This window comes from Cololabis saira, chromosome 1 (assembly GCF_033807715.1).
Source record: "Cololabis saira isolate AMF1-May2022 chromosome 1, fColSai1.1, whole genome shotgun sequence".
Lineage (NCBI taxonomy): Eukaryota > Metazoa > Chordata > Actinopteri > Beloniformes > Belonidae > Cololabis > Cololabis saira.
The window spans coordinates 2,146,174-2,163,842 of record NC_084587.1 but is presented as its reverse complement, the minus strand read 5'-3'; the positions used below and the strand labels follow the sequence as shown (position 1 = coordinate 2,163,842).

Sequence of the window (17,669 nt, the reverse complement as noted above, 5' to 3'; positions counted from 1 at the left end):
AAGCTTCTCCCGGGAGTAGTTGGCAGCATTTTGTTCACCTACCGACAGTGGTGGACAGTAACGGAGTAAATTTACTTGAGTACTGTACTTAAGTACATATCCAGAGGATTTGTACTTTACTTGAGTATTAGATTTCTTTGGTACTTATTACTCGTACTTGAATACATTTCCAAGACAAATATTTTTACTTTTACTCGAGTAAATTTCTAGGAAGGCTGAAAAGTACTCGTTACTTTCAGGTCTGCTCTCTTTTCTTCTTCCCTAAAATCCTATTGGACACAAGCTGTTTTTGTCAAAGGAGGAGACCTGTCACAGTGCACGCTCTCCACTGGGATGTACGTAAAGCGGAAATACATCCAGCCTCCTCAAAACGATACCGCCAAAGTAGCCTGCGTTTGTCAAGACATCGCCACAACAATGGCTACGCCTGCGTCAGGAGAAGAAAGACAATCCGCTGAGTCGTCTGAGTCTGATAATGAGCCGGACTCGGAGCAGGGACTTTCACTAAATCCTTGGCCGTATCTTAACTCAATGTTTGAGTCCGACCGAGTAAAAAACGAGGGCACAGACAAACCACAGACATTTATTTTCAAATGTTTATTGTGTCTGCCGAAGCAGAACTACCTCTCTGCTTTCAACAACTCAACATCGAATTCTCAGAAATAAGAGTTAAAAGATCCTTAAATTAATTTAGAAAAAATATAGTAATTTACTGATGTGGAAAATAAGAAATTTACTCTTACTCTTACTCTTACTTTTACTTAAAGTAAATTTAAAATCATTTACTTTTGGATACTTAAGTACCTTTAAAAGCAAGTACTTTTATACTCTTACTCGAGTAATATTTTGACTGAGCTACTTTTACTTGTAACGGAGTAAATTTTGACCAGTAGTATTTGTACTCTTACTCAAGTACTGGGGTCGAGTACTCTGTCCACCTCTGCCTACCAAACACAAGCTGCTTCCAGGTGCAAACGCCCCAAGGCAAAAAATGATCCATAGCGGTGTGAAATCCATGATTATAGGCTACTTTAGGCTACCAAGTGCAGTGCACATTTCCAAGTGTGACCCATGTGAAAAAAGAAGGCTTAGACGGGTGAAAAAGTAAAGTAAAACACAGTGTATGTGACCAGAGGCCGACAAGGAAGAACCCAGAACCCAGGCCACCAGCAACCCCACAGAGGGGAGAAGAGGAAGGGAGGAAACCCATCGCCAGCGAGGGCCCGCCCCCTCCCAGCGGCAGCCAAGGGGACCCCCGGGGCGGGGCCCCCACGACCCCTAGGAGAGGCAGCCAGGGTACCCACGGCGGCGGACCGGGATCCAGGTGAACCCGGACCACCCGGCACGGGCCGGACATGCGGCCAGGAGGCCCACACCCCCCAGGCCAGGTAGCTAGATTTAAAAATGTGGTTAGAATGGACGTAAGGTATTTTTGTCATGACCTGTTTTGTTGCTAATTTTGACATATCCAAGCTTCTTATGGTTGCTGTTTATCTAAATACACGAACAAAGTCGTAATCGCTCACTGCTCACAAAAACTGAAATGTTGGAAGTTATCAGAAAAGTTGAAAAACAGCTCAGCTGTGGTTTCAGTGGTGTTAACGGTCCATGGAGGACCACGGACATCTCGGGCCTGGTGGAGATGCGTCAGAGTTTCTCCTTTCAGCCATGATACCACCAACGTTCAGCTAAACAAAGTTTCTGAGGAGTTTTCTGACTGCACAGTCTAATCAAAGTGATAATTTACCTTTGTAGCAACACCACTTATGGCCTACAGTGGCAACTACAAGATACTCTACGAGTCATGTGTGTGTGTATATATACGTGTATATGTATCCGATCAGCAGACAAGACGGGAAAAACAATTACAAGTGTCAATTTACAAGTTACCTCAGAATGAGGAAGCATCCACCCATCCTTCCATTTTCTATACCTGCTTAATCCTGTACAAGCTCACAAGGGGGTGCTTGAGACTGGTCCAGTTCATCACAGGGGAAAGACAGGGGGACACCTGGACAGGTCGCCATTCTATCACAGGTATATGTATATATATATATATATATATATATATATATATATATATATATATATATATATATATATATATATATATATATATATATATATATATATATATATATATATATATTCATATGTGAATCATACACAAACACACACACATACACACCTACCGGCTATTTTAGAGTCATCAATCAACCTACCAGACCTGTTTTTGGTAGGAGGAGGCCGGAGTATCTAGAAACCCACACAAGCAAGAACATGGAAACCCAAAGAGAGAGCAGAGTCTTAAAGGGGACCTATTATGGCATCTAATACCTATTTTAAACAGGCCTTTAATGTCTTAAAAACAAGCTTTTGATTGTTTTTGCAAAATAAATTAGAAATTCAGCCTCTGAGCCATGTCTTTATCATCCAAGTCTCTGACCTCATTATCCATGGGGGATTCTGAGTTGGCGGGGAGGTTATGATAATGAGGCTCTGTGCGGATTGGCTGCCTGAATGATATGATACACCGCTACGAAAAAATGGCGGACGCTCCGGCCGGCGGAGTTAGTTGTGGGCCTGGTTTCAAGCATCGGGGGCCAACCTATGTAAATCGCGCCCATTGTTACGTAACGATGGGCGCAGAATCTGAACGGCTCGTAGAAGCCACATCACACTGGATGTCTCATTCAGGCGGCAGTACAGACACTGCTTTCTTCCTTCTCTGAGTTGGCAGGCTGAGGGGAGACCACTATATATATTTTAAAGCAAGAGAAAACGTGTTTTTCATAATAGGTCCCCTTTAAGTAAATCAAAGAATAGCACAATAGAAACAAAAACATAAAAAGCACATAAAATAAAGAGGCTTCATATATACAATGGAAAAAAACAATTAAATGTCAACTTTTAAAAGTCTATTACTTGTGGTTTATTGTTTATTATTTCGTTTTAGAACCAGGCCTTGTTTAAGAACTAGCCTTAGTTTCAAAACCAGATTTATTTTTTAAAGAAGCTGTTGCTTTAGCTGAGGCAAAAACCTGGTTATGAGAGGAGTTTGGACAGGTTATAGAGAACGACCCTAACCCTGCTACGGTGTTCCGCAGGGTGCAGTGCTAGGCTCTGCTATGGTGTTCCACAGGGTTCAGCCATAAGACTGTTTAACTCGTCCTGAACTCAGTCTCACACACTCACCTCTGCCACAACTGGACTATATTTTAGTTTGCACTTTACAGGATATTTGTTTAAAAACCTTATATTTCATGTTTATTTTAATATTATGATTGTGCTTTTATTGTCTGAATGGAAGTGTGGTTGATTTTTATGTTTATGTTTTGATGAGCTGCTGGACGGTTGAATTTCCCTTTGGGATGAATAAAGTTCTATCTATCTATCTATCTATCTATCTATCTATCTATCTATCTATCTATCTATCTATCTATCTATCTATCTATCTATCTATCTATCTATCTATCTATCTATCTATCTATCTATCTATCTATCTATCTATCTATCTATCTATCTATGATACGCAGCTGTGTTTGTCTATGAAAATGAAACAGAACCCTTAGCTAAACTTCAGGCATGGTTTAAGTACATCAAGGACTGGATGTCCACAAATTTCTTGCTTCTAAATTCTGATAAGCAGTGCTCATCTAACCCTTCGGAAGGGATTAGATGGTGTTGTGATGACCTCCTACTCCTAGGCGATAAACCAAAAATTTACCGTTACCGACAGTTAATGCATTTACCAAAGTCAATTTTCCCATGTCGGTAAATTATGTGTTTTGATTAAAAAAAAAGAAAATAAAAGTCTTTTTGTCTGTTTTGACTATGTACTGATAGGCTATTTTCATTCTCTTTAAGAAGATGTACAGCGTGTGTGGGATCACATGATTCCACCCATCCAGTCGGAACAACAAGGGAAACCCAAGAAAATTACTGATGGTTCAAACGAAGAAGCGGCTGAAATAACAAGGCTGTTTAGTGTGAGACTCACGCATTTTAACAAGTTCACACGCCACAAAATTAACTGTAGTCACGGTATGTTACTGTGCACTGAGCTCTCAACTCAGAGCAGCTGTCTGGAGTTACCGACCAATCAGCCAATCTGAAAATAGAATTTTTTGTTGCCGGCTAAGGGTTATCTTACATTTATCATTATGGAGGTAAAACTGCCCAATTTATCGTGATAAAGATGTAAGGTCATGTTGCCCAGCCCTATGATCTCCAGTACAACTGTGCAAAACCTTGGAGTTATTTTGATCAGGATTTGTGGTTAAACAGCATATTAATCAGGTTTGAAATACAGGATATTTTTTTATCCCTGTAACATCACAAAGATCAGGAACATCCTCTCGCAGAGTGATGATGAAAAACTCACGTATTTGTATCTTCTAGACAACTGTACTCTTCTGTACTATTGTACGGCAGGCAGGGTGGAGAGGTTGATTGGGAACACCTGTTCCCAATCACCTGAGTGGCAGCACCTCCACCCTGCCACAGTGTTGTTTTACAATCTTTTTAACACTTGTGTACATAAATTCTGATCAATTTGAATGAGAAAAGTTGCTTGTGTTTATTTTATACATATTTGTCACAACTGCTGGTTGCAAAGGTCTGTGCTCGGATTGCTCCTTCACTGTTATTCTGAAGAATAACTTACCTTGAGACTGATTATCATTTTCCTGATTATATCAGGTGGTGCCCCGTTTTGATAAATTCATTTTGATAATTCAATTAGATAAATAATCTACTTTATTAATTATTAATAATTGTCGAAGGACAATCATTTAAAACTCTTTGAAAACTGAACCAGCACCCCCTCTGTGGCAGAATATGAGCAATGCCCACTACTGACTAATGTAGGAGCACTGGGTGAAAAAAATTAGAAATAAATCAGGGATGAAAGTAAAAAGAAAAAAAATCCTGATGCACGATGACTGGTGTTTAAGATTATCCATGTGGACAAAAACTCCCAAACCGTGCAAGTCTACATAACACCAGGGTCCACATCGCGTCCACGAAACATAGCAGCTCAACTCCCAACACACATCACAGGATATCAGGACTAAAGAATGGACATGACATCACACATTTGGGATTCTACAAAGCATAGTTGTGACATTAAGACACTTCCTAACATCCAATAAACTCCTGTCAAGACCATCTAAATTCATAAAAAAGTCCTTATTTATCTTCAAGTCCTTATTTATCTTCAAGTCTTTATTTATCTTATCTACTAGAAAGTATACAGAATTCTTAATTTTGAGCATTTGTGATCACAAACATGGCCTTTATTTCATGGACTTCACTCGCAGCAAAGAAATGAGGGTTGGAGACAAAGAGATGTTTGCGTAGGTGTTTACTTCAGATAACACGGAGTTTGATAAGTCAAAAGCATGATTAACTAGTTTTAACTAGTTAACTATATTGGTAATTTTGACAGAAATCAGGCTTTTACATATGTTACGTATTTTGGACATTTTCAGGCCGTACAGTACAGGGTTAAAGAGAGGTTGACACGTCAGAAAGTACAGGGACAGAAAGATTCGCAGTATGTTGGGAACTCTGCTCATGTCAAATCTGCTCTGTAAGATCTCAAACAAAGAACCAACGGAGAAGTTGATCAGAGACGCCAGGTGAGGCGTGCAGGTGCTGACGGCTTTCTGTCGGGTCTCTTTGGAGCCACAATAACACACTTTTAGGATCCTCATGTAGCTGTAAAGGATGAAAATAACTGGAGCACAGATAATGAAAGCAGTTACAATGAGTCCAAAAATGTTATTAACTTTGGTGTCAGAGCAAGCAAGTTTCACCAGAGAGTAGTTATCACAGTAGACTTTGTCAATGACGTTCCCACAGAACTGCAAAGAGAAACTCAAATATGTCATGATACCTATTAAAAGAAAAACTGTTAACCAAGCAGCTGCAACTAGAAGATCAACTTTCTTCACTGTCATCAGTGTGCTGTACTGCAGAGGAAAACAGATGGCTGCATATCTGTCATAAGACATGACAGCTAAGCTAGTTAATTCAACACTTGCATAAGTATGAAGACAGAAGACCTGCAGGAAACACAGGGGAACAGAAACGGTGTGAACATCAGACAAAATCTGAACCAGCAGCAGAGGAAACAAGCCGGTGCTGCCGTACAACTCGTTCACAAACAGGCTGACCAGGAACATGTACATGGGTTCATGGAGACTTCGGTTACAGAAAATGACCACAATGAGCAGAACATTACCACAGATGATGAATGCATATAAAATCACAATAATCATGAACAATAAATATTGAAAGTTCTTGGTATCAAAGTAAGCAGCCAGAGTAAAATATGAAACCTGAGTGGAGTTCTTCATGATATCTGTTTTACTCAGGACAAGTTCCTCTTTCTCAGTACGACCTGGACTAACTACTCACGGTGCATTTTCTTACCACTCTCACCTTTAGAGATGGTAGAACCAGGTGGGAGACTTCAGGATGTGTGACTGTGGGGACTGAGCTCCAATGACCCGAAATGTGAGTCTGTCTCTGACTTTAAACCTTATAGTTTCCTCCCAGAGGAACACGCTGATGTCAGACTGTTGAGTCTCACAGCTGATCGAGAGGTGAAAGTAAACTTTACCCCCTCTTGGACCTTGGTGTCAGCATTGGAGTGGAGCACTTCTTTGTCCTCAGAGAGCCAAGCTGTAACTCTCTGGGCCACTCTCAGAACCTACAGTGAGACGTCTCTGTGTTTCCCCAAAAAGCTGTGTATACTAACGCAGTTCCTGCATGTTGAGGTTCCTCACTCTGCAGTAAGTGGTTACATTGAACCGCACGCTTTCATGTAGGTTATGGAAGAAGAGTTGAGTGAGCAAGCTGAGTGCTGAGTTCAGTGACTGTTCAGGGAACGTACTACAATGCAATCAAGCAATAAAGAAAAGAAAACCATTCTAATGAACTGGAAACAAAAGTCCAATCTTCTGTCAGATCATATTAGTAATGATATAATGTCTGCCTCCACTAAACATAATTCGGCAGAACTGCATTCTCTCTGGTCCCCGATTATAAACTTCATTACCTAGTGGGGGCGGGGGGTGGTGATCCCGTAGCCCTTGGGGTTGGGGGCCAGCTTGGGGTGCTGGGATATGGGCCTCTGGTGGCCCCTGGGGGGCGGGGTGTTGGGGGAGGGGTGGGGGGGGGTCATTGCAGTTGGGCCCTATCCCTGACCGGAGGGGGCCTTGGGGGTCTATGGGGGGGTTACCTCGTGGCGGTGGGTGGGGCGGTTGGGGAGGGCCTGGGCGTCTCGGGGCCATTATGGGTGGGCTGGGCTGTCCCACTCGTAGTGCCCCACTCTGCCTGGGTGGGGGGGTATTGCTGCCTTGGGCCATCTTTGCTAGGTGGGGGCCGCGTGCCACTGCGTCTGCGACCCCAGTCGACCTGGATGGCCGGCGGGGGAGCGTGGGCGCCTACAGGGGCCTGCTCCGCTGGCCCTGCCTCCTGGCTTCGGCCACCGCTCCCCCTCCTGCCCTCCCTACACGACTCATACACACATAGGTCCAAGGGGTCAGGGGGTCCGGGGCGTGGGGAACACTGTCCCACGTGCCCCGGTACTCCCCGCGCCCCACGATTTTAATAACATCTTAGACACTGCACACTCAACAATTAATAGAGTTACACTTAACAAGGATACTAGAGTCTTTGGAGGGGAAGGTCATTGTCAAATATGATACCCTGACATCCCCTCCCTGTTTTTATTGCATTAGCCACATTCACTCAACACCAGGGGCGAGAGAGGGGCCTACATCACCCGCGTTCCCTAGTCGGCCTGGGGCGCGATGGTCGCGGTGCCCCGGTCCTGGCGGGACTCGCCGTGCTGCTCAGGGGGCTACCTGACGGTGTTGGACACCCCCGAGGATTATTAGGGCCCAAGCACTGACAGTGCGAAGGCCCTATTATTTTCTTCATTTTTCTTCCGACGAAAGGACCTTTTTGCCCCCCTAAACGTGCCCCAAAAGTCACCAAATTTTGCATGCAAGCCAGGCCTGGCGAAAAATTTGATATTTAATGGTTTGCATTAATGGGCGTGGCCTAATGGCTCAATTGCGCCTCCTAGAAAACTTTGTGCCTTAAGCCCCACAATACATTTGGACGTACATGCACGGAAATCGGTACACACCTGTATCATGTCACAACTTAAAGAAAAGTCTCAGAACAGGAAATTGGCAATTTTTGGCTCAATTTATGCCATTTCTTCGGCCACTTCTTCGTCCGAACCGTAATGTGCACCCAGGTGTGTTATACATTAAAATATGCGACTCGATCCTGCGACCATGCGCATTACATTTCTCAGTCAAAAGCGTTACCGTGGCGACGATAGACGCCAAAAAGCGCGCCCCCCCCTTCATTGTTCCATATTTTATAGTTCCTACTTTCTACCATAACTTTTGAATGGTTTGGCATAAAGACTCATGGGTGGTGTCATCAGACTCGGTTTTGAGTCCTTGAACATAATTGGTGCAAATTAGCCACGACCCTTCTTCGGATTGGTCGATATTTCATAGTTCTTATTTTCTGCCATAACTTTTGAATGGTTTGAAAGAGTCATGGTTGGTGTCATAGGACTTAGTTTTGAGTCCTTGATCTTTATTGGTGAAAATTGCACGCGCGAGGGCCCGTTCATCGCTATTATTATTATTATTATTATTATTATTATTATTATTATTATTATTATACTATATTATTATTATTATTATTATAGAATATGGATGGTTGAATGGATGGATGAATGGGATGCCTGGGTCTGGGGCCCTCTGTTGTCGGAGGGCCCTACTAGAGGGAAAATAAGTGCATCTAAATACAGTAACATATATGTCCACTAAAGGGCAAATTAATGCAATTAAATGCGGTAACATATATGTCCACTAGGGGGCAAATAAATGCATTTAAAAAACGGTAACTTATATGTCTACTAAAGGGCAAAAAAGCATTTAAATGCGGTAATTTATATATCAACTGGAGGGCAAATAAGTAATTTTAATGCAGTAACTTATATGTCCACTAGAGGGCAAATATATGCATTTAAAAACGGGGTTCAACCTTGTAAAAAGAAGGCGCGGGAGGGAGGAATATCATCGGCCAGTGTGCGATCAGAGAGGTCCTGGCCAGCGTGGAGGGAACATAACAATGTGTGCTGCCATCAATCACCACGGCGTCCTCCATCACCATGCCACCCGTGGCCCCTACAACACTGCATTTCTTCTAGCATTCCTGGACCAGCTCTACAATATCAGTGTCCAGCCAGACCACATGGAGGACACAGAGGTGGTCAGGTTCGTTGTTATCTGGGACAACGTCAGTTTCCACCAGGCTGCTCTGGTCCCACTGATCCCACTGCTGCAGGCCATGGAGGACGCATGTGGCGATGTCACTGCTGAGGCCTGTTGAGGCTTCATGCGGCGTTGTAGGAGATTCTCCCCCCGCTGCTTGGCAAGAGAGAACATCGCCTGCGACGTGGATGAGGTCCTGTGGCCAGCCAGGGATGAAAGGCAGGATGCAGCCTAATACTTGTTGTGTGTTGTTTTCTATTTGAGTAGCCTATACATAAGAATACTATATGGTGATATATATTACATCCAACAGCTGAAGGTGTAACACTGAATATACAAATGCATGATTCTACTGAGGCATTCATATAGTGTTTTCCATTCATACTATAGTGTCTTCCATTCTGCATATCAGTGTTCAGTGGGTGCTTAGAAACTTCTACTCAAATGATGTATGTGTTTGGAATTTGAGAAGGAAATACCATTTAGTGAAGAGTTAAGACTGTTTTGAGGGTAGAGTGTGCTTTTGCAAGAGGAGTGTAGGATTTTGCATTTTGTGTGTGAGTTTTGTAATTTGTGTTTAGAGTTTTGAGAAAGTGAGGTAGTCTATCAGGACATATTAAAAACAATTGTAAAAAACTGTAAATGCAGTAACATATATTTCTTTAGAGGGCAAATACATAGATTACAAAACGGTAATTTATGTGTCCACTAGAGGGCAAATAAATATATTTAAATGCAATAATGTATGTGTCCACTAGAGGGCAAATAAGTAATTTAATGCAGTAACTAATAAGTCCACTAGAAGGCAAATAAATGCATTTAAAAACGGTAATTTATGTGTCCACTAGAGGGCAAATAAATGCATTCAAATGCAGTAACATATATGTCCACTAGAGGACAAATAAGTAATTTTAATGCAGTAACTTATATGTCCACTATAGGGCAAGAAAATGCATTTAAAAATGATAATTTGTATGTCGACTGGAGGGCAAATAAATGCATTTAAATGCAGTAACATATATGTCCACTAGAGGGCAAATAAAGGCAATTAAATGCAATAATGTATGTGTCCACTAAAGGGCAAATAAGTGATTTTAATGCAGTAAATTATATGTCCACTATAGGGCAAATAAATGCAATTAAATGCAGTAACATATATGTCCACTAGAGGGTAAATAAGTAATTTTAATGCAGTAACTTGTATGTCCACTAGAGGGCAAATAAATGCATTTAAAAACGGTAATTTATGTGTACACTTGAGGGCAAATAAATGCATTTAAATGCAGTAACTTATATGTCCACTAAAGGGCAAATAAGTAATTTTAATGCAGTAACTTATATGTCCTCTAGAGGGCAAATAAATGCATTTAAATGAGGTAATTTATGTGTCCATTAGAGGGCAAATAAATATATTTAAATGCAATAATTTATGTGTCCACTAGAAGGAAAATAAGTAATTTTAATGCAGTAACTTATATGTCCACAAGAGGGCAAATAAATGCATTTCAATGTAACTTATATGTCCACTAGAGGGCAAATAAATATATTTAAATGCAATAATTTATGTGTCCACTAGAGGGAAAATTAATGCAATTACATGCAGTAACATATATGTCCACTAGAGGGCACATGAAGACATTTAAATGCAGTAATTATATGTCCACTAGAGGGCAAATAAATGCATTTAAATGCAGTAACATATATGTCCACTGGAGGGCAAATAAATATATTTAAATGCAATAATGTATGTGTCCACTAGAGGGCAAATAAATGCATTTAAATGCAGTAACATATATGTCCACTAGAGGGCAAATATATGCATTTAAATGATTGAATTAAATTTCCAATATAGGGCAAATAAATTCATTTAAATGCAGTAACATATATGTCCACTAGAGCAGGGGTTCTTAACCTTTCTGACCTTGGGGCCCAATTTTTCCAGTACAGAGTGGCCCGGGGCCCATTAAATATTAAAATTGTATAGCTGGGGTATTCAACTAAAACTTTAAGAGGCCCATTTAGAGAATTTACTCAAGCGAAGGTCCAGAACATCATAATATATATGTATGTATGTATGTATATATATATATATATATATATATATATATATATATATATATATATATATATATATATATATATATATATATATATATATATATATATATATTATGTGTGTATATATTCAAGTAGCCTCATAGTTGTATCCACATCTGCATCTGACTGTTATATTAGAAAAAGTACATTTCAAAAATATTTAACACTTAACATGTGTAACTTGAATTACACATATTTTTTTCTCTTAAAAATAAAATTGATTTTATCTTATTTTTCAAATGCTATCTTATTTTATTTCTCTACCAGCAGTTTGAATTTCCCCTTTTCTTTGTTAATTGTCTCAACACATTTTTATAATAAATGAATATAAACACATCTTAACAATTGAACAGTTTTGCAGTTTGTCTTTCTTCCCCATAATCTTATGCCCCCACTTTCTGTTGTTCAGAGTGAGAGAACTGAGCTCTAATTTCTCCTGCCAGGACTTTAAATCTGGGCTGGATGCTGTCAGGTTCTCATACACATGAGAAGGTGCTCATATTTGGTTTTAATTATGTTCATTGTGGAGAAAGCTGGCTCGCAGCTGTATCTGGACTCAAACATGGGTGTTTTAAGATTTTATTTATTTAAGATATTAAATTAATCAGTTGTCAGGACTCAGCGTGTCGGGCTTCATCCGAGCCTGATCAGCTGCGACGGGGACGAGCCCGCAGGTCTCCGCGCTGCAGCCCAGTCACTTTCCGATGCTTTTGCAACAACAGTCCAGTCCAGCAGACACTTCAGCCCACGCATCTACCATCCTTCAGCAGTAACGACGGAACCCGGACGCGTCGGCTCCCGCTCAGTCGGGCGGTTCCTCCGGCTCTCCGGCCCGCCTCTGCGGAGCCGCCGCCGGGCAATCACTGGCAAATCACGCCCCCTTCCCCCTTCTCATGGTGGCTTCAAGCCTGAATTATGGTTCCGCGTAAATCGACGCAGAGCCTACGCCGTAGAATCCCTGATCCTGGTGGATCTTAACGAACTCTGTGCAAAATAAATGATTTTTTCTGTAAATACACACCATTTCTCTTACTATTACACGTACTAGCTGAGTGTCTTCTTCTCCTCATTTGGTTGGGAGTTATGCAGTCCCGCGGCCCCCGCGGCCCACACGTACAAAACTGAATTTTTTTGGCGGCCCACTAGATGGCGCTCGCGGCCCAAGTGTGGGCCGCGGCCCTATGGTTAAGAATCACTGCACTAGAGGGCAAATTAATGCAAATAAATGTGGTAACATCTCTGTCCACTCGAGGGCAAATTAATGCAATTAAATGCGGTAATTTACATGTCCACTAGAGGGCAAATGAATGCATTTGAGTGCAGTAATTGATGTGTCCACTAGAGGGCAATTACATGCATTTAAATGCAGTAATTGATGTGTCCAGTAGAGGGCAAATACATGCATTTAAATGCAGTAACTTAGATGTCCACTAGAGGGCAAATACATTTTTTAAATGAGGTAAATTATGAGTCCATTAGAGGGCAAATAAATATATTTAAATGCAATAACTTATGTGTCCACTAGAGGGAAAATAAGTAATTTTAATGCAGTAACTTATATGTCCACAAGAGGACAAATAAATGCATTTTAATGTAACTTATATGTCCACCAGAGGGCAAATAAATGCATTTAAATGCAATAATTTATGTGTCCACTAGAGGGCAAATAAGTAATTTTAATGCAGTAACTTATATGTCCACTAGAGGGCAAATAAGTGATTTTAATGCAGTAACTTATATGTCCACTGTAGGGCAAATAAATGCATTTAAATGCAGTAACATATATGTCCACTAGAGGGTAAATAAGTAATTTTAATTTTAGTAACTTGTATGTCCACTAGAGGGCAAATAAATGCATTTAAAATCGGTAATTTATGTATACATTTGTGGGCAAATAAAAGCATTTAAATGCAGTAACTTATATGTCCACTAAAGGGCAAATAAGTAATTTTAATGCAGTAAATGATATGTCCTCTAGAGGGGAAATAAATGCATTTAAATGCGGTAATTTATATGTCCACTAGAGGGCAAGTCAATGCATTTAAATGCAGTAACTTATATGTCCACTATAGGGCAAATACATGCATTTAAATGCAGTAACTTAAATGTCCACTAGAGGGCAAATAAATGCATTTAAATGAGGTAATTTATGTGTCCATTAGAGGGCAAATAAATATATTTAAATGCAATAATTTATGTGTCCACTAGAGAGAAAATAAGTAATTTTAATGCAGTAACTTATATGTCCACAAGAGGGCAAATAAATGCATTTAAATGCAGTAACTTAAATGTCCACTAGAGGGCAAATAAATGCATTTAAATGAGGTAATTTATATGTCCACTAGAGGACAAATAAATATATTTAAATGCAATAATTTATGTGTCCAATAGAAGGCAAATAAGTAATTTAAATGCAGTAACATATATGTCCACTCGAGGGCAAATTAATGCAATTAAATGCGGTAATTTATATGTCCACTAGAGGGCAAATAAATGCATTTAAGTGAAGTAATTGATGTGTCCACTAGAGGGCAAATACATGCATTTAAATGCAGTAATTGATGTGTCCACTAGAGGGCAAATACATGCATTTAAATGCAGTATTTATATGTGCACTAGAGCAGTGTTTCCCAACCCTGGTCCTCGAGGCACCCCTATCCTGCATGTTTTAGATGTTTCCCTTCATCATCACACCTGATTCTAATTAATGGTCCTAATTAGCTTGTCATCAAGGTCTTGACACTTCTGTTGATGACACAGCCACTTGTATCACGGTGTGCTGAAGCAGGGAAACATCTAAAACATGCAGGATAGGGGTGCCTCGAGGACCAGGGTTGGGAAACACTGCACTAGAGGGCGAATAAGTTTTTTAATGCAGTAACTTAGATGTCCACTAGAGGGCAAATAAATGCATTTAAATGAGGTAATTTATGTGTCCATTAGAGGGCAAATAAATATATTTAAATGCAATAATTTATGTGTCCACTCACTCACTCATCTTCTCCCGCTTTATCCGTTACTGGGTCGCGGGGGCAGACTTCCCTCACCCCAGACACTTCCTCCAGCTCTTCCGGGGGGAGTCCGAGGCGTTCCCAGGTCAGCCGAGAGACATAGTCTCTCCAGCGTGTCCTGGGTCTTCCCCGGGGTCTCCTCCCGGTGGGACATGCCTGGAACACCTCCCTAGGGAGGCGTCCAGGAGGCATCCGGTACAGATGCCCAAGCCACCTCAGCTGACTCCTCTCAATGTGAAGGAGCAGCGGCTCGACTCCGAGCTCCTCCCGGGTGACCGAACTCCTCACCCTATCTCTAAGGGAGCGTCCAGCCACCCTGCGGAGGAAACTCATCTCGGCCGCTTGTATCCGCGATCTTGTCCTTTCGGTCACTACCCAAAGTTCATGACCATAGGTGAGGGTAGGGGCGTAGATTGACCGGTAAATCGAGAGCTTCGCTTTTCGACTCAGCTCCCTCTTCACCACGACGGTCCAGTACATCGACCGCATTACTGCGGACGCTGCACCGATCCGTCTGTCAATCTCACGCTCCATTGTTCCCTCACTCGTGAACAAGATCCCGAGATACTTGAACTCCTCCACCTGAGGCAGGACTTCTCCACCCACCCGGAGAAGGCATGCCACCCTTTTCCGGTCGAGAACCATGGCCTCGGTCTTGGAGGTGCTGATTCTCATCCCTGCCGCGTCGCACTCGGCCGCAAACCGCCCCAGCACATGCTGGAGGTCCCGGTCTGATGAAGCCAACAGGACAACATCATCTGCAAAAAGCAGAGATGAAATCCTGAGGTTCCCAAACCGGATCCCCTCATGCCCCTGGCTGCGCCTAGAAATCCTGTCCATGAAAATTATGAACAGGACCGGTGACAAAGGGCAGCCCTGCCGGAGTCCAACATGCACTGGGAACAAGTCTGACTTACTGCCGGCAATGCGAACCAGACTCCTGCTTCGATCATACAGAGACCGGACAGCCCTTAGTAGAGGGCCCCGGACTCCATACTCACTCAGCACCCCCCACAGAATGGCACGAGGGACACGGTCAAATGCCTTCTCCAGATCCACAAAGCACATGTAGACTGGTTGGGCAAATTCCCATGAACCCTCGAGCACCCTGCGGAGGGTATAGAGCTGGTCCAGTGTTCCACGACCGGGACGAAAACCGCATTGTTCCTCCTGAATCAGAGGTTCGACTATCGGCCGTAATCTCCTCTCCAGTACCCTGGCATAGACTTTCCCCGGGAGGCTGAGAAGTGTGATCCCCCTGTAGTTGGAACACACTCTCCGGTCCCCCTTTTTAAACAGAGGGACCACCACCCCGGTTTGCCACCCCAGCGGTACTGTCCCCTTCCTCCATGCAATGTCGCACAGGCGTGTCAGCCAAGACAGCCCTACGACATCCAGAGACTTGAGGTACTCAGGGCGAATCTCATCCACCCCCGGTGCCCTGCCACCGAGGAGCTTACGAACCACCTCGGTGACCTCGGCTTGGGTGATGGATGAGCACGCCTCCGAGCCCCAACCCTCTGCTTCCTCAGTGGAAGGCATGTCAGTCGGGTTAAGGAGATCCTCAAAGTATTCCTTCCACCGTCCGACAATGTCCCCAGTCGAGGTCAACAGCTCCCCACCAGCACCATAAACGGTGCCGGCAGAGTACTGCTTCCCCCTTCTGAGGCGCCGAACGGTCCTCCAGAATTTCCTCGAGGCCGACCGAAAGTCCTCCTCCATGGCCTCCCCGAACTCCTCCCAGACCCGAGTTTTTTCCTCCAAGACTGCCCGAGCCGCGGCCCGCTTGGCCTGCCGGTACCTATCTACTGCGTCCGGAGTCCCACCGGCCAACATAGCCCGGTAGGACTCCTTCTTCAGTCTGACGGCATCCTGTACTTCCGGTGTCCACCACCGGGTTCTAGGATTGCCGCCACGACAGGCACCGGAGACCTTGCGTCCACAGCTTCGAGCCGCCGCGTTGACAATGGAGGCAGAGAACATGGTCCACTCGGACTCAATGTCCCCCGCCTCCTCCGGGATCCGAGAGAAGCTCTCCCGGAGGTGGGAGTTGAAGATGTCCCTGACAGAGGGCTCGGCCAGACGTTCCCAACAGACCCTCACAATCCGTTTGGGTCTGCCCGGTCTGTCCAACCTCCTCCTCCGCCAGCGCATCCAACTCACCACCAGGTGGTGATCAGTTGACAGCTCAGCCCCTCTCTTCACCCGAGTGTCCAAGACATGCGGCGTTCACCGGGGTGAACTCCAACACATGGCGGCTGAGCTGGGGGGCTATAACCAAGCCCACACCAGCCCGCCGCCTCTCACCCTGGGCAACTCCAGAGTAGTGGAGGGTCCAGCCCCCTTCAAGGAGCTGGGTTCCAGAGCCCAAGCTATGTGTGGAGGTGAGCCCGACTATCTCTAGCCGGTATCTCTCAACCTCACGCACAAGCTCCGGCTCCTTCCCCCCCAGCGAGGTGACATTCCATGTCCCCACTGTGAGGGTTTTGGTCCAGGGATTGGGTCGTCGAGGCACCCCGCCACGACTTCTACCCAGCCCACATTGCACCGGCCTGCCATGGTCCTTCCTGCAGGTGGTGGGCCTACAGGAAGGCGGGCCCACGTCGCCGTTTCGGGCTGAGCCCGGCCGGGTCCCACGGGCAAAGACCCGGCCACCAGGCGCTCGCCTACGAGCCCCAACCCCAGGCCTGGCTCCAGGGCGGGGCCCCGGTGACGCCGATCCGGGCGACGTTACGGTCCTTTGTTTTTTCTTCACCATGTTTAGCTTGTGAACCGCTCTTAGTCTGGCCCGTCACCCAGGACCTGTTTGCCATGGGAGTCCCTACCAGGGGCGAAAGTGCCCCCGACAACATAGCTCCTAGGATCACTCGGGCACACAAACCCCTCCACCACAGTAAGGTGGCGGTACAAGGAGTGTCCACTAGACAGAAAATAAGTAATTTTAATGCAGTAACTTATATGTCCACAAGAGGGCAAATAAATGCATTTCAATGTAACTTATATGTCCACTAGAGGGCAAATAAATGCATTTAAAAGCAGTAACATATATGTCCACTTGAGGGAAAATAAATGCATTTAAAAGCAGTAACATATATGTCCACTAGAGGGCAAATAAATGCATTTAAATGAGGTAATTTATGTGTCCACTAGAGGGCAAGTAAATGCATTTAAATGCAATAATTTATGTGTCCAATAGAGGCCAAATAAATATATTTAAATGCAATAATGTATGTGTCCACTAGAGGGC

At 43.6% G+C, this 17,669-nt stretch overlaps 1 protein-coding gene across 1 annotated transcript; it reads right to left on the bottom strand.

Moving 5' to 3' along the window:
• Positions 1–5,420: 5,420 nt before the first annotated feature.
• LOC133449580 (olfactory receptor 11A1-like) lies at positions 5,421–6,362 on the bottom strand. Its single transcript, XM_061728751.1, has one exon. It carries the CDS (start codon positions 6,360–6,362, stop codon positions 5,421–5,423), a length of 942 nt encoding a protein of 313 aa, XP_061584735.1.
• Between the last annotated feature and the right edge of the window lie 11,307 nt (positions 6,363–17,669).